This window comes from Panthera leo, chromosome B4, assembly GCF_018350215.1.
Source record: "Panthera leo isolate Ple1 chromosome B4, P.leo_Ple1_pat1.1, whole genome shotgun sequence".
NCBI lineage: Eukaryota > Metazoa > Chordata > Mammalia > Carnivora > Felidae > Panthera > Panthera leo.
In genome coordinates this window covers 83,097,917-83,119,387 of record NC_056685.1, presented here as the reverse complement: position 1 = coordinate 83,119,387, position 21,471 = coordinate 83,097,917, and the positions used below count along the sequence as shown (strand labels likewise).

The 21,471-nt window shown below is 53.1% G+C and overlaps 1 protein-coding gene and 1 long non-coding RNA gene across 5 annotated transcripts in view; one reads left to right on the top strand and one right to left on the bottom strand.

Annotated features, from left to right (window-relative positions):
• LRP1 (LDL receptor related protein 1) overlaps positions 1 to 21,471 on the bottom strand; it is an 81,381-nt gene that overhangs the window by 49,350 nt on the left and 10,560 nt on the right. For both annotated transcript variants that reach the window (XM_042946930.1, XM_042946932.1), the window contains exons 3-13: positions 19,922 to 20,059; positions 17,657 to 17,776; positions 16,097 to 16,225; positions 15,713 to 15,976; positions 6,650 to 6,812; positions 6,348 to 6,570; positions 5,153 to 5,342; positions 4,372 to 4,515; positions 3,014 to 3,250; positions 1,636 to 1,816; positions 539 to 761 (exon numbers count right to left, since the gene is read on the bottom strand). In XM_042946930.1, the coding sequence (XP_042802864.1) occupies positions 539 to 761; positions 1,636 to 1,816; positions 3,014 to 3,250; positions 4,372 to 4,515; positions 5,153 to 5,342; positions 6,348 to 6,570; positions 6,650 to 6,812; positions 15,713 to 15,976; positions 16,097 to 16,225; positions 17,657 to 17,776; positions 19,922 to 20,059 (2,012 nt within the window). The remainder of the gene's footprint in view (positions 1 to 538; positions 762 to 1,635; positions 1,817 to 3,013; positions 3,251 to 4,371; positions 4,516 to 5,152; positions 5,343 to 6,347; positions 6,571 to 6,649; positions 6,813 to 15,712; positions 15,977 to 16,096; positions 16,226 to 17,656; positions 17,777 to 19,921; positions 20,060 to 21,471) is intronic.
• On the top strand, positions 7,658 to 20,547 carry LOC122224726. Of its 3 annotated transcripts, none has more exons than XR_006204900.1 (4): positions 7,658 to 7,721; positions 14,392 to 14,482; positions 19,529 to 19,581; positions 20,462 to 20,547. It is a non-coding gene; the product is annotated as an uncharacterized LOC122224726 (long non-coding RNA). The 3 variants fall into 3 exon arrangements; XR_006204899.1 differs by lacking the exon at positions 7,658 to 7,721 and adding an exon at positions 12,830 to 13,744; XR_006204898.1 differs by lacking the exon at positions 7,658 to 7,721 and having other exon boundaries at positions 14,246 to 14,482.

The following is a 21,471-nucleotide window of genomic DNA, read 5'->3' as shown; positions in this document are numbered from 1 at the left end:
TCAAATAATGGGATACAGGGAACAGGGGCAGAAATAAGACCACAGAGATAGTCAGGGGCCATATCATAAAGGGCCTCATATATTATGAAAGAGCTTAGTCCACACGTCTCGTAGGCACATGACTCATAAAACACATGGCCACCCAAACGAAAAAGCGTACATATATGCCATCTCTAGTCATCCTGCACTTGCACAGAGGCGAACACAGCAGGCACACACCAAAGCGTGCCGTGTGTGTGTGCACAAACATGCCGAGGTGCACACAAGGTATACACCCAGGCGTGCACATGAGTGTCAAGCCTGCAGACAACATACAATCACAGATGGACTCTTACAGAGGCAATCCTCAAGCAATACAACACATAAGACACAGCACACCGGTGTGCACGTCCATCGGTACGTAGGTAAACATGTACGAAGCGCACAGGCCTGGATACAGAGAGACTCACACATTCACACATAAGAAGCCTCATCCGCACACAAATGTGGTCTGGCAGTGCACACATGAACACCCCCACACAGGTGCCTGCCTGCCCACCTTCCGGTCTGTGCCATTGAGCAGTATGGTCTCAATGCGGTCATAGAAGGCATCCACCCAGTAGAGGCGCCCAGCTGGGATGTCCAGGCTCAGCCCATTGGGCCAAAGTACTGTCTTAGAGGTGACAAAGATGTCTCGGTGTGAGCCATCCATCCAGGCCCTCTCCAGCCGCCCTCGTCGACTGTCCTTGGGGTCCTCCTCCCAGTCTGTCCAGTACATCCACCTGTGGGCAGTGATTGGTCAGCACCACATGGGCTACCCCTGCCATTAGCAGCCTCCTGTGTGATCCCACTCCACGTGTGCTATGCCAGATCCCCTCCCGGGGGGCTTCCTTCCTGCTCAACCCTAGCCCCCACATTTCCTTCCTTCATTCCTCCATTCAACAAATATTTGTTGAGTGCCTACTGTGAGTCAAGGACCCAGTGGAGAGCAAGGCAGACAAGGCCCCTGCTCTCCTGGAGGTCACATCCTACCCAGGGGTACAGGTAAGAAACAAGTCAACTGGAAGGTCACACACATTGGAGAATGAGAAAAACCAGGAAGGACACAAAGCATGGAGATGATATAGAGAGTAGACTGGGAATCAGGTGGAGAAAGCCTCTCTGAGGAGGTAACATTTGAGGCCTGGGTGTGAATGATGACAAGGGACTAGATCTGCAAATGTCTGAGAGCTCCAGCAAAGGAAGTCCCAGAGCAAAAGCCTTGAGCCAGGAAGAGCTGGGGTGTGTGAGGAACAGACAGCGGGCAGTGGGGACAGAGTTTCCAAGAGTCGAAGAGAGGTGCAGATGAGGTCAAAGGAGATGAAAGCAGATCCTGTAGGACCCCAGGCCTGATAAGGAAAGTGGGTCTCACTCCAAGGGCCAGGGGAGCCAATAGAGGGCTCTGAGTTGGCAGTGACAGGACCAGATCTCCATGTATGTGTGTAAGACATCACTCCCATTGTCCTGAAGATGGGGCAACTTTTCCCCATTCAGCTTCTGATTCCTGCCTCAGCACTCCACTTAGGCTGCCATCCCCGTTCACTCTCTGTCTCACCTCCCAGTTCTGACACCCACAGTTCCTGGCTCCTCCTACCCCAAGGCCCTGGGAAGACTCACCCATTGAGTGGATCCACCACAATGGCCCTGGGGTGCGTCATTTTGCCCTCGATTAAGGTCTTGCGGGTCTGAGCAGCCTTCTCCAGCCTGGCCACGCTGATGGTCTTCTTGGGTCCATCATCCGTCCAATACAAATTGTCCCCCATCCAGTCCACAGCCACACCCTCCACATTGTGGATACCTGCAGGGAGTGAAGGGGGCAATGGAGAGCCTCAAAGGAAGCTCAAGACTGCCTGCCTCTGACCCTCAGGCTACACATGCCTCTGAGCAACCTGACTAGCCGGGAGTGTGGAAAGCCCTAGAGGGTGGGTGGGACAGGGTGGGAGGTTGGAAGAAAGAGCTGGGAAGACTGTGTTGCCACCGCATCCGTGTTGAGGCCCAGGGTCTCTGAAAACTGTCCACGGCAGCCCATAAGCCTATGTGGTGGATGCGACCTCTCATGTGAGGGCATGCATGAGCCTGAGCCGGGGTGAGCTGGAGCAGTGTGCGGGTGGCTCTGGGCACAAGTGTGACACAAGATCCCAGGCCGAAAAATCCTGAGCTAACAAAACGAATAAATCAGGAAGTGATTTTTCACTGACCCAAAGGCTTCATCTCAGGCTTAAATAGCAGTTCCCTTGGTATAGGGAACCCCAATCTTTTCCTGATGAGTTACTTTTGATTTCCCCAAAGTCTTATGATTGCTGACTGCTGAGGTTCTGTGAGCCAACGGCAGTGGGGGTGGGTGGGGAGCGCTAACTGGCGTCAGCTAGATGACTGGTTAGGGAGCCCTGTCCCGGGGGCCCAAGTGTGGGAATTCCTAACAACCAGCAGGAACAGGGCGGAACTCAGGAGCTCAGAGCCTCCACGCAGATGGATATTCAAGAGACAAAGTACTGTTGACCTGCCCGTGCAGCTCAGAGGAAAAAACTGGATTCAGTTCACAAAACATACTCTTCTCAGGATAAGTAAACACGCAGCTCCGGTGGCCGTGAGGTCTGGCTGCACAGACCTTCCGTGTGCAATCATGTGCTGGTATGCCTGCTCCTATTCAAGGCCTCAAGACTCTCGTGGGCTGTGTACTGCGTGCAGCTCTGGGGCTCAGAGCCAATGGCAGAGAGACCCCGAGTTTTCCCAAGGGTTGGCAAGGACAGCCCACGCTGCCTAACCATCCATCCTCCTGCCTCTTTTCGGCTCAGCCAAGAAGGGGGTCACACAGGGGTCAATCTGTCTATCCCCTCATCTCCATGCCAACCAGCCCAGCCAGCCAGTCAGCAGGGGACTCTCCATGCCGAAAGGGCACTGAGAAAGCGATGCCCAGGCCTCCAATCGCTTCCTGTCCCAGGTGGGTGCCCCTCGGGGGTCCTGTCTGTACACCTCCCTCACTGGGGGCCCTTACCGTCCTTCAGGATGGTCTCCCGCTCAGTGCCATCGATCTTCTGGCGGCCAATGAGGTAGCTGGTGGTGTCAGCAAAGTAGATGAAGCCAGTTTCAGCATGGAAGTCCAAGGCCCGGGGGTTCATGAGGTTCTCAATGGGGATCATGTGTTCGTCTGGGACTTTGGCTCCCATATCCATGCCCCGGATGATGCCTGGCCGGCCCTTGCCATACACAAGGAACAGCTCATGTTCTGGCTCTAGGGCAGGCACGAGGGGGGAGGGAGGACACAAAGTTAGGTACATGTGCCCAAGGATCTGCAAAACCCCAGCTCTCCTGGGTCAGGGGATATGGGTGTAGCAGGGGGTCTGGGCCACATGGACAGATGCATAAACATCTAAAGCCCAGGGGACAGCACCCTGGTTGGCAGCCTACGCACTCTGGGGGTGGGAAATGCGGCAAGAGTAACAAGTAGCATGTTTTCAGTTAAGTGCCCACTGAATCTGATTGGAATCTGATCACTTTGGACCACTTCTGCTATCATCCTTATCTAAGCCACATCGCTTCCTGCTTACAGGGCAGAAGTGGCCTCCTGCCACTTCCCTGCTGTCCATCCTCCACCCAGCGGCCAGCCAGCATGATCTCCTTACAAATGTGAAGCACATCACGTCACTTCTCTGCTGGAAAGTCACCAAGAGCTCCTCATCCCATTTAGAATCCCATCCAACCTCTCCTTCCTGCCTCCCCTCACTCATGCTGGGCCGTTCTCAGCCTTGGAGCCTGGCACGGTAGGTTCCGTCTGCCAGGGAGCTCTGCCTTCGGGTCCTCACGTGATCCAACTCCTCACTTCATAGAGAGCTTGGCTTAACTCCTACCTCCACAGAGAAGCCTTTCCTGACCCTCTGTCTAACCTGGAGCCCTCACTGTCATCAGCAAGTCTACATTCCACTCTATTTTCTTCCTAACACCAGGTACCACCCGAAGCTATTTTTATTTGTCTGTCTCCTCTGCCAGACTACAAGCTCTGGAAGGCAGAGATGACATCTATCTTGTCACTGCTGAATCCTCATTGCCAGGAGAGTGCCAGGCACGTAGTACATGCTCACTGGATATTTGTCGAGTGAATGAGTGAAAAAATGAATGAATGAAGTGAATGGGCCAGTTGACAGCCTTCTATGGAGCCCGAGTAGGGTAGTGGGAAAAGCCTTGTTCTCGGATGTGGGTTCAAATTCCTTCTATGCCCCTCACTAGAAGCAAAATGTTGGGTAAATCCCTTCATTTCTCTGCATCTCTGATGGAAACAGCCAGCTGTAAGGAGGCAGATAAGAATCCCGCCCCACCCCATCCCAGCAGGCACACAGGCCTTTCCCTGTCACTCACTCTTGCATGACTTCCCGTCACTGCCCAGGCTGAAGCCGGAACGGCAGCGGCAGGTCCGCGCCTTGTGGCTGTTGGCCAGCAGGCAGATGTCGGAGCAGCCACCTGGCTTCCCGAACTGGTCATTCTCACAGGCGTGGCTCCTCACTGCAGGCAGAGTAGAGTGCCAGTCAGGACTCTTCAGAGCCCCCGTGCCCAGGTCTTGAGAAGATGTCCTGAAGTCTGACCACACTCCATCCTGCTGTGGTCTTTTTAATTAATTCATTCATTCATTAATTTTTAAGCAGGCTCCACGCCCAATGTGGGGCTTGAACTTACAACCCTGAGATCAAGAGCCACATGTCTCACCAACTGAACCAGCCGGGCACCCCACCCCTGTCCCTCCCTCCACCCAGATGTGGTCTTTATGCTTATTGTCCCATTTTGAAGATTCAGAAACCACAGGACTAGGATTTCTCTGCCCCACCATAACCTAGCCTTCAGACTCTCAGGTAGGGGCTTCTGTGATCAGGGGAGACAGTCATGCCATCGCCTGTGGTCAGGTGCTTCTACTCTAAAGCAGCCAGGGAACTGGGAGGAACAACCTATGTTCTGAGCAGAATGGGGGGCAGGAGCTCCTTGGAGGTGGGATCTGGAGGCTGAAGGGCAGGAAGGGGCTGGCAAGGGAATCTGAGGGGACAGGGGACGTAGTCCAGGGTGGATGGCTACAAGAAGTAGTCATGATATGAGAGAACCGGGGGCTCCCATAGGAGGGTCCACAAAGGGGCTGAAGAGCCCCACTCACCTCGGGGCTGACGCCGCTGGTGGTAGATATGGAGGGCACCACCCTTGTCCACACGGGTGACGACCTGGTAGTCAGTGCTGTTGAATCGATTCACTCGGATCACGCTCGTCTTCTGCTGGGCATTGGCGTTGTCCGAGTTGGTGGCATAGAGATAATTCTCAAACACGGTCAGGCCATACAGATGCTCAATCTGAGATGGGCAAGCAGGAATGGTCAACATGAGAGGAGAAGGGAATCCTCCCTCTGACCCTGGAATGCTCCTTGGCTTCCCATCCAGATTTCATTATTCGCACTCCCAAATTCATTCCATGGTTGTCTAACTCCATGTTTTACTCCTGTATCCTCTGGTTGGATTTTCTTGCTTTTGAGATCTTTGCTTGTCAAAATCCCACTTATCCTTCACAGAGCGTTTCTTTGTAGAACTTCTGGGATCTTCTAACCAGACACAGGCTTTCCTTTCACATTCCATCTCTCTGGCTATTATCCCCTGTCTGGTGATTTGTGGACTTACCCCATCTACTCTGCTCAAACCCCTCGAGGGCAGGAACAATGTTCCCCAGAGATTTAGGCATACAGTAGATGATGGAATGATTTTGGACTGAAGTAGAGTTGGGCCCTAAACTCTGTCCACAGAAAACATTCTCCAGCCCCCAGCTTTAGGAAGTTGAGAGGGCAGACTTGCCTCAATGATGCCTGGTAACAGCCCTCGCTACCCACATAACTTATCCAAGGTAATTGACTGTCCAACTTGTCCAAGACAAAGGGATTTGCTGGTTTGTGGGACTTCCCAGGCTAACGCTGGGACAGTCCTGGACAAACAGGGATGGTTGGTTACCCTAATGATCCCAGATTGGAGGTGCCACCTCTGAGTTGGAAAGGCTTCTAGACTAGGTTCCAGTGCTCTTTCTCAGCTGTGTAATCTCAGGCAAATCACTTAACCTCTTTGAACCCTGCTTTTTTTTCATCCACCAAAAGTGAACTAAGACACTGGCCCGCCTACCTCCCAGGCATCATTGTAAGGATCAAGTGAGAAAAGGGAAGTAAAAGGTGTATCTAAAATGACTGTTTCCACCAGAGTGGAAGCCATATCCTCTCCATGTCCACCCTGCTTCCCACCAGAGAGACTGTCCCACACTGTCCCCCCTCTCACTGGGAGGCCTAGAGAATGGCTCCCCTGCAAAAGCTTCCCCCTCACCAGAATGCCCTGGATGATGGTCTGCCGGCCCTTGCCCTCGTAGTCTACCACCTCTATATAGTCCAGGTAGGCGTCAGCCCAGTAGACAAGGCGGCTGACCAGGTCCAGCGTGATGCCGTGAGGAAACACAATCTTGCTATCGACCAGCTTGGTGCGGTTCTGCCCATCCATGTCACAGCGCTCCACCTTTGGGATCTGCCCATAGTCAGTGAAGAACACCTTCCTGCGGGCAGAGGGCACGTTAGCTGCGTTGTGGACATTGAACGCTCTCCCTTCCCCCACAGCCTCTGCCTGCCCCTCACCCCATGGCAGGGTCCAGGGCAATGCCCTTGGGGTTGTAGAGCTCCAGGTCCAGCAAAGTGACACACGTGTCCCCGTTTCGGTTGCAGACAAAGATCCTATCGTCGATGTCATCCACAAAGTAGAAGTTGCCCGTCAGCCAGTCGATGGCCATCTGTTCCACATCTGAAAAGTATGAGTGAAAGAGCTATGGGGGGAGGCCCACCTCTAGACAGGGCCACCCCTTGTTGGTGCAGAACCCACCCCCGGAAGCCCACCTCCTCTGGGACGACCTCCTTCACCATGTAGGTGACAGCTGTCTCTCCTCTCTGAGCTCCTCCTATAGGAGTTAACGGCAAGGGCACAATTTTGCCTTGTATTCTTTGCCATCTTTCTACCTATTTGGCCTCTCCAAAGTGAAGTGTCTGAGTATCCTCCCACAGAACCCTGCTCTGCACACGGAGTTCAAGGCCAGCACACAGGGGGCACTAGGTATGCGTTGGCTGGTTAGTTGATGGACAAGCTTCCTGAACTCTAGACCTTCCTTGAGCAGGACCATCTTCTTGAGGTACCGAAAGGCATTGAAGACAGGTCCACTGGCTCATCCAGTATTTTTAAATATGCTTTTACTTGAGATACCAGCACTCAGGCTAACTAAAATATCACACATCTTCGATGTTGGCTGGACTTTCATCAATTTTATATGGTAAGTCAGGGTATCTCATGCTAGCCAGGGCACTGACCAAACACTGTACATGTTCCATGACTCTTAAAAATGGAAAAGCAGGGCATACCATCAATAAATGCAATCTGAGAGAAAAGTATGTCAAAATACGGCACCCATAGAGATGGAAAAGGGAAGGCCCACGGTGTCAAAAGGTTGGAATCAGTGACATAGGCCAAACTTCCTCTACTCACTCCTGTTCCCGTTTCTTCAATGTCCCTATTGCTCAATTTCCTCATGTCTTAGGGAGGGTAGGAAGGAGCAGAGAATAAGCTATAGGGCTGGAGGACAGAGAACATAGGAGGAAGGCCATAAAAGGACTCTGAAGGTAAACTCAGGCATGGTTCAGAAAGAAGGGGAGCTTCAGAAAGGTGAGTAGGGGAGGAGGATGGAGACCAGGTGCCCACACTTAGTCTATGCCATCTCTGGAGGCGATGGAAGAGGCTAAAAAGGACTGAAGAGGGTAGGGGTGGAGCAAGGGCAGTGGGAAGTCTGAAGGCTGGAAGTCTGGAGACAGGGACCCCTGCTGGCCTCTTCTAGGCACCTCCTCTCCAGGACCCACTGGCTCCCATCCATTTATTTACTTGTCCCCTTCAACTACCACCACCAGAGGTGATGCTTCTTGCAGACTAGGAATCTCCTAAGACAGTGACTCCTCAGGACTCCTGCCTTGCACTCCACCTTTACCAATTTCAGTAAGTAAAGAGATCTTTGGACCACCTGCCTTTGGCTGAACCTTACCCCCACATGCTACCAACACTCAAACCCAGTAGGGGTTATTCTATCCCCACAGAGCTGTAGGTATAATGACTAGGTGCTCTGCTCAACTCTTCCCTAATGCTTCCCTCTCCCCACAGGGATTCAGAGGCTATTTCCTGACAGTGGGTGGGGGTGGGGGGCAAAGGGAACAGGAACGTGGCTCCCAAGGAACTTGGCTAGGCCCTGACACTGACTCACAGTCACAGGACTTAGGCCGGGGAGGAAGGGCAGGAGCCAATTTGAGGTTCTCATCAAACTAGTTTCCTTTTCAGGTCCCCCCGTTAAACCCCACTTCAGGGTGACTGGAGAAAGAAGTCACAGGGATGAGGCATTGTCCCTGTGGTTGCTGATGCACCCCCAAACCCAACCACTCTCTCCCCTGGGCTCCTAGCACCCTGACGACAGTAGAAGAGAGGGGCAGAGCAGCCTGGAAGTGTGGGTCCCAGGCCATGTAGGAAGAGGGCCCAGTGCTGGGATAAGGCAATCACGCTGCTCCATACACCGTTACCACGGAGAAAACAGATTAAAATGAATGCTGCTGGGCCGCCTCCAGAGGAAACCCAAAGTCCCAAACCAGAGTGTGTGTGTGTGGGGGGGGGGGGGGGGGGGGGGGAGACCTGCCGCAGCACCAGGCAGCCAGCAGGCAAGTAGGTTGGAAGGCAAACAGGTTGAAAGGCAAATAGGGCTTCGTGCCCTTTACTTGGTGGGCACAGCAGGGGGCTGCTGGCATGCAGAGGAACTTCATCATTGGAAGCTGGTTTCCCAGCACCAGCTGGTGCAGCTGCGTCCTCCTCTCTAACTTCCTGAGGCTTCCCTGAGTCACTGCCCAGCTCCAGGCTGGCAACACCCTGCCCCTGCTCCCCATCCACCCTTCCCTCAGCGAGAAGGGGGGAGGAAGAAATCTGAAGAGATCAGATGCCCCCCCCCATCCCAGGTGCAGCTACAAATCACCCCCTTAGCCCCAGGAAGTGTTTGACCTTCGAGCCTCCCTCCTGGCCTGGGTTCTCTGCCAATTCCGGGAAGGAAGGCAGAAGGATCGTCCTTGCTCTAGATTATTTACCCTTGGCCGGTCTCCCCTTCCACCTCCCAAAGGCCAGGCACGGCCCCACTCAGCAGGCCGGTGAGGAGTTGGCAAGAACGGGAGTCCCCAGCCCGGCCTTGCCTCCACTTTGGTATTTTTGCAGCTGGAGACTATTAGTCGCAAGCAAAAAAATCCTTTGTTATCCAACCCCCCTCCACCACATTATTTTCCCCTCTCCTAAAGTCCAGATTCCTCTGCCCGCCCAACCACACACACTCACACACATGCACACATCTTCACACACACACACACACACACACACACACACACACACACACGCACACACTTGGCCACTCATACCTAAGGCCAGTGTAGACAGATGGGCTCAGATTGGGAAAGGGAACCTTCCCTCCCGGGCTCCCCTACAGGCAGTATCTGGGCCATTGCCCTGTCTCACGGCATGAGGGGGGGGGCGGGCAAGTTGAGTCCTGGGTTTCACCCTAGAGGACCTGAATGTTCTGGCCCCACACATTCAGAGGGCAACTGTCCCCTGCAGCCCAGGCTTCTCAGGGCTGAGCCACCCCAGAGCACCCTCCAAGGGGCTCTGGCCAAAGGCCCCAAATCCTGAAGACAGGAGAACCTCAAGTAAACCCAAGGAAAGGAATGCTATATTGTGGAAAGGGTCTGGGGATGGTCTGGGGGCCAAGAAGTTGGGAATTCCAGCTTGCAGAAGGAGGCTAGGAAGCTGGGAGGGGGATGGGATAGTCAAGAGGACAGACCACAGCTTGCCAGTAATGTCATTAAAGACTTTCACTTCCAGGCTCCAGAATAGACCAGGGGTGTGTGTTTATAACTGACGAGCCCTCCCTGCACTCCCCCACCCCAATGCTCAGCACTCTGCATCCCCTATAAGTCCAATTTTTCTCAACTTCTCTACCATTCACATTGTTCAGGAGTTATTTCCCTAAACAGTGGTTGCTTTCCCAAAAACAACAGCCCACCCCATTACTAAGAAGACCCTGGCTTCAGCTACAGGACTCCAGTCACTCTCCCTAAAACAAATCTGGGGGAGGAAGGGCGCCTCCCTGCCGTGAGGAAATATCCCCCAATGTATCCACATACCCAAAGATTGTAGGACAGGTCATGAGGCCTGTGGATGAGGGAGGATGAATCCCACTTCCACTTTAACCACATCCCCAGTGGACACACGCATTCTGGTCCTTATTCCAGGAAACTCCCCACCTCTCCCGTCACTCTGCTCCACCCTGGGCCCAGCCAGGCTCTAGACACTGACAGCTTGGGCTCGAATCCTGGTTCTATCATCTTCCAGCTGTGGGATTATGGGAAAGTTACTTAATGTCTGAGTCTCAGTTTGCTCATCTGTAAAATGGGACGGTATATTAATAGCACTTAGCACAGGGCCTGGCACATAATTAACACTCTATAAGTGGGAGCTGTTCATACCACGATCCTCCCTCACCTCAACCCCATTCTTCCCTACCTTGTCCACCCAGTTACCATCTGTGCCTCCAGCTAGAACTCTGTGGCCTCCTGACTAACGGCAGGCCCTCCAGGTGTGCAGTTTGGGGCTAACACCTACTATTCTTCAAGACTCAGCTCAGGTCCCCAGAAGAAAGATTTCTGTATTTCAGGTGCCTGTATGGCCCAGTAATTCCTTTCATCACAGTCTGTTTACCTGACTACAAATATTGTGAGGGCAGGGTGCTGTCTTTCATCTCTGTCCCCGGCGTCTGACACACATATACTGATTCATTCAACAAATATTTGTTGAGTACTGACTCCTCACGCTGTTGTCCTAGAACTGGGACATCACTTTTTCCCTTTCCTTCGACTGCCAGGATCCTCCTTCTCTGGCCTTGGGACGCCCCCACGATGGTGGGAGAACACATCTGTCTGGTAATCCTCCCACTTCTCAGAGCCACTTGGGGATCTCGCCCTGAGTGGGGAGAGGGAGGGCTGGGGGAGAGGATCAGGAGTCTGGGGTCTTTACAAGCAGGTAAAAGACCGCCAGGCAGGTCTGGCAGGAGCTTTGCCAAATGGCAGGTCTCATGCTCCTGTTTCCTGCCGAGCCCTGACTTTAGCTCCTCTTGTTCCCAGAGAGGCCCTGGCTCAGCCACATCACATCACCTCTGTCCCCTGGGCTCCCTTCCTGCCCCACTTGTACCCGCCTGGGGTTTCTGCTCTGCTCCTTCCCCTGCCTGGCCCAGGTCCACAAAGGCAGTCAGTGCTGGTCCCAGAGAAGAGATGCCTAAATTCTGCAGCTCTGATTCAGAATCAGAACCAGGATCTTCCCACTATTGAGAAATCTTTGCTGGGCTCTAAAACACATCTTTCTTGCTTAAGTTACTTCCTGTGGCTTGAAAACAGGGAAGGGGGGGTTAGGGAGCAGGCTGGGTGGAGAGGCAACTTCAAGGAGACAGCGGGGGAGGAGAGGACAGGCTGGAGCTGAGCCGGGAGACTGAGACGGAGACGTGGGGCTGGCCTAGCCAGGGAGAGGAGAGCAGGGCTGTGAAATGATTAAGAAACTCAGGACGGGAATGGGAAGCAAAAGCACCAGGATGCGGGTGGCCCAAGGCCAAAGAGTGTGCTGGCAGGAGCCCCCGCCCCCCAGGATTCTGACACCCTGTGGGTGAGGAAGGCCAAGGAAGAGGGTGGTGGTGGCTGGCTTTCATATATGAAATCTGGAAGTATTCCATAGGCATAGAGTGGGAGGCTGAGAGGGCCCAGGCTGCCCAGTTCAGTGGAAAGACGGCTCCCCTTCCAGCCGGGGAAGACAGTTCATCACAGATGCAGGGGGGTTACTCTCTGCCCCCTCTCTGCCTTCCCTCTAGACACATCACTACCCATTTCCTGTTGTGATTTTAACCACACACATACACACTCGCACACACACGCACACAAAGAAAGAGGGAGGGATAAGTGAAACTGGCCAGCTGGACTTGGGGCCACATTTCGCAACCTTGCTGCCTGCAGCCTAGGAGGCCGTTTATTCCTACCTCCTCCTTCCCCATGCGGGATGGTGCAGGGAAGAAACCCCAGGACCCCTGAGGGCCCCTCCAGAGCATCCCCTCATACACAAAACTTATTTCCCTGAAGGCCTCCATGCACAGCGTCAGAACTTCCCCTCACCACACACACACACCCCTTCCCAGGGCCCCAGTCCTGCAGTCTGCCCTCATTCTTTCTACAGTGGAAACATACCCAAAGCTACTGGAAGACAGGTCAGAGGAACACAGCCAAGGCAATGCAGGGCTGGGGGTGGGTTGGGTCAGCAGACCTGACTTTCAGCCCTGCCCAGGGGCAGCCAGCAGGGGGCTGGGCAGAGCTTAAGTTTCCTTGAGAGCGTGGACAGAGGTGAGGGGCAGAATGGGCAAGCCAGGCCTGGCTCTGGTACTACCAGGCCAACCAACCCCTGTGGGTCTCAGTTTCTAGAACTTTGGTCTTTTGTGTATCACTTTCGAAATGCTTGCCAAGGTGATGTACAGCCTGCACTATCATTTACCTACTGTTTCTTTAAGTCAACTCATTTTTCTTATTTTGCTATATCCTAAGCAATCTATGAAATCACAGATTTGATATACTAGTTATAAGAGTTTCCTAATAGGTATTAAAAAATAAAAATTAATGATAAAAAATGCACATCTATGTATAACCTAAAATCAAGGCAGCCTGCTTTGGGAAAGGCAGTATTAAAAACTGAGGGGCCAGTCTTGGTCCTCCCTAAGGATCTTCCAGCTCTCACTACCATGTTCTCCAGTCACAGAATCAGAATCCACAGAGACCTCCCCATGCTGCTGGGACAGTGGCAGAGGGGAGGATGTGTCCTGGAATTATATCCCAGGAGGGAAGGGAAAGGAAGAGGTGAGGACTCAGCCCCCAAGGCCCCCCAGTCCAAGCCAGTGAAAGTCACGGACAGGGGAAGGAGCACTGGCAGCCTGGGCTCAGTTAAGGGAGGAAAGCGCGCACGGCGCGCGCACACACACTCACACACATGCACACGCACGCACATACACCTTCCGGAACGTGTGAGGACATTGGTAAGACAGTGCCCCTAACTCTTGGGCAGAAACAGAGGGAAGGAGCTGGGATCAAGACAGGAAAAAGCAGGAGCTTCGATCCCCAGCCGGCTCCACGGAGCCTCTCCTGGAAGCTGCACCAACACCTGAGCATGGCAGGGCTCTGGGAGAGGCCCTCTGAGGGCTCTCAGGACTCAGAGCAGGTCTGCAACACACAAGCCCTAGGACCCATGTGAAACAAGCTCACTTCCTGGCCTCCTTCCTTTTTTCTATTCTATTTCTGTTCCCAGAGTTTTCTCTGGGGCAGGCTCCCCCTTCTTCCCACAGCAGCAAGCAGGCTTCTCTCCGCCTCTCTGCGTCTTGGCCTCTGGGCCCCAGCACCTCTCAATTGTCAGACTCCTCCCTCCTGCATGGGGCTCCCTCCCAGGGGTGCAATGGAGGTCATGGTCCTAGCCAGGAATGGGATGATTGCAGGGAGAGCTCCCCCAGGGGGCAGAGAGAAAGCAGGAGAAAGCAGGAGCCTTTCTTCTTCATCCCCCTTGGGGAGCTAATTACAGGCCAGCAGCCCACTGCACAGGTGAGTGCCTGGGACAGCCACCCGCACACCAGGACAGGGCACCCAGCCTCTCCTGGGAAGGGGCTGAACTGGAGATGGGGGAGGGTGCTAGGGGAGAGACACTTCCGACATCCTCATCTCAGGGCCCATAATTAGTTTGTGGGATGAGAGCAAAACAACCATCCTCAGGGTGACAGCCAGACATTCAGGCGGCATGGGGCGTGGGGTGGGGGCAGGGCAGGGAGGAGGGACAGAGGCTGGGGCCACAGGAACCCACTCATCCACCCCACTAGCATTTCTCCCCGGAACCTTGGTCTCCTCCTGCCTCCTGGACTCTGCCCCAGAGGGGCCCAGTGAATCCAACAGACCGGGAGGCAAGGTTCTATTTGCCAAGGGAGGGGTACCCGCCTGAGCTTATTTCCTGCTTCACTTTGGGAGGAAAGCAGGAGAGGGGGCCAGGCCAGAGCAAAAGCGGAGAAGTTTCCCATCAGGGCACCCTCGCCAGCCGCCTACCCACGAGCCCATCGTCTGGCCCAGAGGCAGGGCCAGGGAGGGAGCTGCCAGAGCTGTTTGCCCAGACAGGCCTGTTGGGTGGGGCTGTCAACAAGGAGCAGGGAGAGGGCAGCCGTCTCATGGGGTCTCACCCTGTGCTACCCTATCTGCCATAGGGTTCCCTGATCTGCCCACCCCTCAAGAGTTCAGCCAACCACGTGTGGCAGCCCCCGGCCGGCATTCCAAGGAAGACGAGTCTGATCACAGGTGAGCCTTGGTGACCAACAGCCCAAGGACATCACTGGGATGCTCTGGAGGAGCTGGAGACAAGGTGTGGACCATACAATGAGGCCACAGAGGGCGAGGGCTCTCAGGAACCCCTGCTACCCCACAGCTAAGCCCATACATCCTCCGAGGATCTCTGTCTTCTGTGGGGATAATCATATGGGGACACAATGAAGGAACTTAAAGATCTACGAGGCCCAAGGTTCACCATCCTAAAGCTTGTGACTTACCTCTGGCTTTCACTTCAGTTTATCTGATCTGGACAGGCAAGCTCATACCCATGATGTGGATTAGGAAATCAAAGCAGGGACAGGGAATTCTGATTTATTCAAGATCACAGATCAAGTTACCCTCCCTCCTGGGGGTCAGATCAGCCACAGGCCAGATCTTCCCCCTCAGCCCTGTGGTGCATTTCCTGGAAATGTGATGGTGCCAGATGTTTTGTTTGTTTATGTAACAGCATTTGAGAGGAGCGGGGCTGCTCCAGGCAGTGGATCTATGCCCCGGCCCCATCCCTAGGTATACCCTGTCTTCCACCCCTAAGCCAGCAAGGTACAGCCCCGGGAAGGAGTTTGAATGGGAACATCCAGGAGGTCTTAAAACACTCCTGTGGCCCCAGGGCTCACTGCTTCTCCTATAGTCTCATTCACTGCCACAAAGCTGCCCCCAAAACAGCCTCAGGTCCCCCACACTCACCCTGCAGCCATGGGTCCATTCTGGCCATGCCCCCAAGGAGAATAATGGAACATGGAGACAAACCCAGCCAAGCCCTGACCTCTTTGCACTCAGTCCTAACTTAGCAAGCTTCCCTCAAGGCTCCAGGCCTTTTCTTTCCCTTGCCCTGACTCCTGCCGCATGGGAAAGCCCCTCTGTGGTCTAATCAACACTTGTCTCTCTGAGAAGGGACAGTCCCTTGTCTCTGGAGATTGACCATTCAGTGCCTCCTCAGCCCTCTTCCTCAGCCCTGGGCCAAAATCAGGAGCCATCTGGAGCTCAGAGAGAAGGAAGGGAGCACAGCCATAACTCTGTCCCTGCTCCAAGTAGGTGTCATCTTGTGCAGCCCCCTGCCTTAGCTTCAGGCAAGGCCTTCTTATTTAGACTCCTGCCCCAGACAGGGGTCATCCCATCTAACTGCCTTTGTCCTAGGCAGGCACCAGCTTGCCCATCTTCCCTCCCTTCCCCTGCTCTCCAAGCTGGGAGCAGGCGACTCACGGTGCAGACTGAGGGAGATGTTGATGGTGTGCTCATCCACGAAGCCCTTCAGGCCGGGCATGCGGGCACACTTGAGCTGTGTCTGGGCAGCGCTGTCCCCAACATGCACCCAACACACAGTCTCGTTGGTGTAGCTGAAGTCCATGGCTGTGGTCTGCCGTGTACTAGTGGGCGTGATGGTAGACACTTGGGCCCCACTCAGGTACGTAGCCAGGATGTTCTGGGAGTTGGCAATCAGCAGCACAGGGGGCCGGTCTACTGGCTCTGTAGGTGGAGGAGAGAAGGGTCGATGCAGCAAGGGACTCTAGGACCTCTCAGGCCACTCCCCATCGGGGAGCAACATGGAGGCCACCTATCATTGTGACCACAGGTGACCCCACCTACCATTCTTGGCCTTGCAGGAGCGGTTGTCTGGCTGCAGCAGGTATCCTTCCACACAGCCACACGTAAAGGAGCCATCTGTGTTGGTGCACAGCTGGCTGCAGGTGCCGTAAACCGAGCACTCATCAAAGTCTGCCGGGAAAAGGGCAAGAGCATGGTCATCTCCAGTGTAATAAGGACAGGGAAGTGGGTGCCCTCAGACACCATCCAAAGGTGGTGTCCATCCCTACAGCCTCTTTGGAGGGCGATTTGGCAGAATCTACCACAACAGGAAAGGTGCAAACTTTATCACCTAGCAAGTCCGAACTTGGAATCTCCCCTCGAGAAATACCCACACACGTGCACATCATCCATTCATTCAGAAAAGATTTCTTGAGTATCTACTATATGCCAGGTACTGTCCTAGGCTCTGAAGATATATCCGTGAACAAAAGAGATTCAAACTGCTGCCCTCATGAAACTTACATTCTGATAATAAATGAAATATTGGCATTTCCATGATAAAACAGAGAAGTAAGTTATATGTTAGAGGTGATAATACAGTGGAAACGTGACTGGTGCTGTGGGAAAATATTAAGCAGAGAAAGGGGATATGGAATGTAGGCAGTGGGTTGTGATTTTAGGGATGGTCTCACTGAGAAGGTGGCATTTGTGCAAAGACTCCAGGGAGGTAAATCTTGAAACAGAAAAGGTTGCACTGTTTGTGACAGAAACTGGAACATCTTACTCATCGATAGGGAGATTGCCAAGTAAACTGTGGTAATCAATAGTCATACTCCATAGTGGTTTCTGAAAGTACGAGGTAGATGTCTACATATATTTTTATATGCTTATTTATTTATTTTGAGAGAGAATGAGAGAGCGTGGGGGAGGGTCAGAGAGAGAGAGGGAGAGAGAGAATCTTAAGCAGGTTCTGCACTGTCAGCGCAGAGCCCGATGCAGGGTTCGATCCCACGAACCATGAGATCGTGACCTGAACCGAAATCAAGAGCCAGTCACTCAACCAACGGAGCCACCCAGGCGCTCCCCCCTCCCTACATATTAATATCGAAAAATCTCTAGAACCTACTGAGTGAGAAAACTGAAGAGAAGTAGGTACAGTATGATATGTATGTGAAAAAGAGCACACGCACATAAACAATACTTTCAGTTAGATCATCTGTGAATACAGGCAGAGAGATGTACAGAAAAAGGACTGGGGAGAAAGATAGCAAACTGGTAACACAGCTTACCTCCAGAGAGGGGAAAGGGAGCAGAACTGAAAAGGATTCGTCAAAGGAGACTTTGGTTTTTATCTATAATGCTTTAATGTTTTTACAAGAAAACTCACATATGATCTACGTAATTTTAAGAGGAATTTAGTGGAATTTGGTGGAAGTAAGTGGTTAGGGCTCACAGTCATACCCACAGGCTGCAGGGCATGTAATCGTGCCTCCTCTTTTGTACCTTCTGTCTCATTCTTCTCCTACCCCGGCCAGGCCCACTGGCCGGCCCCACGCCCGTCCCCACCTGTGCCCACCCCAGCAAACGCACATGTGCACACAAGCACACGCACTCACATACCTTTGCAGGTCTTGCCATCTGCCTGTAGTTGAAAGCTATTGTTGCAGTAGCAGGTGGGCCCGTTGAGTGTGGGGACACAGTGGTGCTGGCAGCCCAGCTGAGAACACTGTCCTTGGAGCTCTGTGTGGGGGCAGGCGACACGCACTCAGGCCCCCAGACCTGGCGGCCACACCCAGATTGTAACCTTCCCCCAACTCCCGCCAACCCTTCAGAAACCACTTCCAAGGCTTGTAGTGTCAGAGATGGAAGGGGCTTAGGAATCATCTGACATATTTTGCAAGTGAGGAAACTGAGGCCCAGGGAGGTTATAAGACAGGCCCAAGCTCCCACGGCCAATTATGGCTTAGAATCCATATCTTCCTGCTCTGGCTGCTCTGGACTCCCTCTGTCTCCATGAAAGAGGGGCTCTGGCAGTTGTGGGGGTCAACAGGGAGCGAGGACAGTGAGTCTCATTCTCTTCATATGCCTCTTATCTGCCCTGCCCAGGAACCACAATGCTGGCTTCGGGGCTGAGGGTGAGGAGTGGGCATGGGATGGGGTCTCTCCCCTCAGGATCCCAGCTCTAGTCTGGAAGCACCTCTCCAGCCCATCCCTCAAGCCCTAGAGACCTCAGAGAGAAGGTCCGAGGTCCAGGTAGAAGATAAGAGGAGGAGCAAAACTGGTTCCCTCAGGACCTTTCTCTAATCTTTTCCTCCTGCTGCTGACCCACTTCCACAGGGGAGACAGAAGGGAATGAGACAGGAGGGGGAAGAGGTGGGAGAGCAGCTGCCCCCCCCAGACCAGCGACCCAATTAATGGCCTTGCGTGGGGCCAGGCGGCCTGGCCACAAAGACCCCTTTGTCCAGCGGCCTCACACCCCCACTTCCCCCCCACCTAGGAGAGAGAGCTGCCCGAGATGCTAAGACGTTTAGAAGCACTAAGCCTGCCAGGAGGAGCTGGACTGGGGGGCCAGGCCCTGGTTATTTCTTCTCCTCCCCACCTCCACCCAACAGCCCAAATGTGCTGCCTGTCCAGCCCTTCCCCACAAAGGATGGAGATCAGCGGGGGGGGGGGGGGGGAGGGCGGTAATTTTTTGTTCTGGAAAATCTAGAGAAGAATTTCTCTTTTGGATGTGCGGCAGGAGGATAAGGAGGCCCAACTTCTGTCATATCAGAGAAGGGAGTTCAGACCCTAGGTTCTCCAGGTTCTTTGTTGTTTTTGATGCTAACAAGGTATTCAAAAGGAAGCAAACTTGAACATGTACCATTCGATAAGATGGGATGGGCATGGTAATTCAAGTCAGCCCCTAGGCCTAAGCTCTGCATCCCATCCCAGGAGCTCTAGACAAAAACATGCAAAATTAACCCAAGGAAAGGATAAAAATCTTCCACAAACTCCCTTGCTCCACACTCCCTGCCCTCAGTGAACAGGATCCAGATGTGTCTCCTCCCACAGGCAGATGTTTCTGACATGCGTACAGGCCCAGACGCCACCATCACCCAGGGGCCTGCTCAAGCTCTGGAGACCTTGAGCTCAGTAGAAGGGAGAAGTCACTATTCCCTATTCCCTGCCTCGCACGAATGAGTCTCTGCCTTACCGACGGAATCCTCCCCCACTGCTCACGCATGACCCAGACTCTCCCTGGCCCACAGGGCCTTTGGGGGAAGAATGGCAGGGCTGGCGACCTGAGCTACAGCAGGGAAGGGACCTATCATCCTAACGTTCCCTCCTCGGCCTGGATGACCTCTCATCAAACAGCTTCAGAGTGTCTCAAAGATCTGCATTTCCTGGGGGATGGCTTCTGGGGCATCGGGAGGGAATTAGGTGAACCAGACTCCACATCCCCACCCCCAGCTTCAATCACAGCATCTCTTTTTCCCTGTTCACACTCAGGTTGCATGTAAGAAACCATGTGAAGAAAGGACCCTACTATCTACAACAACAAGGTATGAAAATACTGACCTAGTACAAAGCTCTCATTTCACAGGTGGGATACTGGGATTTGGAGAGAGGTAGTGACTTGGCCAAGCACACACGGCCAAAGAGAAGTGTCCAGGCCAGCACCCATACTGATCCCCACAGGGCTGTTGACCAAGCTCCAAACCCAAAGGCCCACTGATTTGGGCTGCTATCTGGTGGCAAATCTGTGCATGGGAGCAGGACAAGGCCTCATCCCCACTGAAGGTGTGAGGACAGTCCTCAGATGGTGGGCCTCCAGACCCATCACAGGCCTGGCTGAGAACTCACTGCATCCATCTGGGGCAGGAGAAGTGGAAGAGCCCTTACCTCGGCAGTGGGGCCCCTCATCCGAACCATCCACGCAGTCCTGGACTCCGTTGCAGAGGCGGGACATGAGAATACACATCTCGGTGCCCAGGCAATTGTGTTCATTTGGCTGACATCGCTGGGCCTTACTCTGTGGACCTGGGGGCAGATGGGAAGCCTGGCATGAACAAGGTGGCTAGACTGGCTGTCTAGCCACTTGTTCACCAGGAGAGGTGATGAGGACACCAAGACTGGGGTTTCAGATACCCGCATTTCTTAGATCTCAGGAGGTCTCAGGGGCTGGTTAGATTTTCCCACCTAGGGCCCTTTGTCATCATTCCCAAAGGTAGCCACACACCCAGGAGCAGCCGGGCAGAGGGAAGAACTAGGCCTTCAGCAGAGTCCGCTCCCCACATGCCCGATACGTACGGACCCCAACACCTCCACACTGTACACTCAAGAGTCGGGCTGAGATTTAGAGGCGAAAGGTTTTGAGGAGCCGAGGAAAGCAGAGTCCATGGCAGAGAGGCTCAAATGTTAAAGAACACTTTCTTCCCAAAGCTCCCTAGGGCACAGAGCCGGGGCTGAAAGCCAGACAAAGTTGCACTGTCCGATACATAGCAACAGCCATATGTGGCTATTGTGCACCTGAAATGCGACTAGTTCAAACTGTAAGTATAAAATACTACACTGGTTTAAAGACTTAAGTTTTCTTTAATTTAATTTATTTTCTATTTTTTGAGAGAGAGAGAGCATGAGTGGGGGAGATGGGCAGACGGAGAGAGAAAGAATCCTAAGCAGGCTCCATGTACAGCATGGAGCTCGACACGGGGCTCAATCCCATGACCCAGGGATCGTGACCTGAGCTGAAATGAAGAGTCGGACACTCGGGGCGCCTGGGTGGCTCAGTCGGTTGAGCGGCCGACCTCGGCTCAGGTCACGATCTCGCGGTCCGTGAGTTCGAGCCCTGCGTCGGGCTCTGTGCTGACAGCTTGGAGCCTGGAGCCTGTTTCGGATTCTGTGTCTCCCTCTCTCTGACCCTCCCCCGTTCATGCTCTGTCTCTCTCTGTCTCAAAAATAAATAAATGTTAAAAAAAAAAAATTAAAAAAAAAAAAAAAGAGTCGGACACTCAACCAACGGAGCCACCCAGGCGCCCCTGGCATTAAAGACTTAATGCCAAAAAAAAAAAAAATTAAATAAATAAATAAATAAATAAATAAATAAATAAAGGCTTAATACCACATACACAAAAAAGAATGCAAAAGATCTCATTGCTAATATTATGATTAATATACAGAAATAATAACATTTCAGATACATTGGGTAATATAAAATTAAAATTGACTTCACTTAACTACTCTTACCTCTTTTTTTTTTAATTTTTTTTAATGTTTATTTATTTTTGAAAGAGAGGTAGAGTATGAGTGGGGAGGGGCAGAGAGAGACAGAGACAGAGACAGAGACAGAATCCAAAGCAGGCTCCAGGCTCTGAGCTGTCAGCACAGAGCCCAACGCAGGGCTCGAACTCACAGACTGAGAGATCATGACCTGAGCTGAAGTCGGACACTTA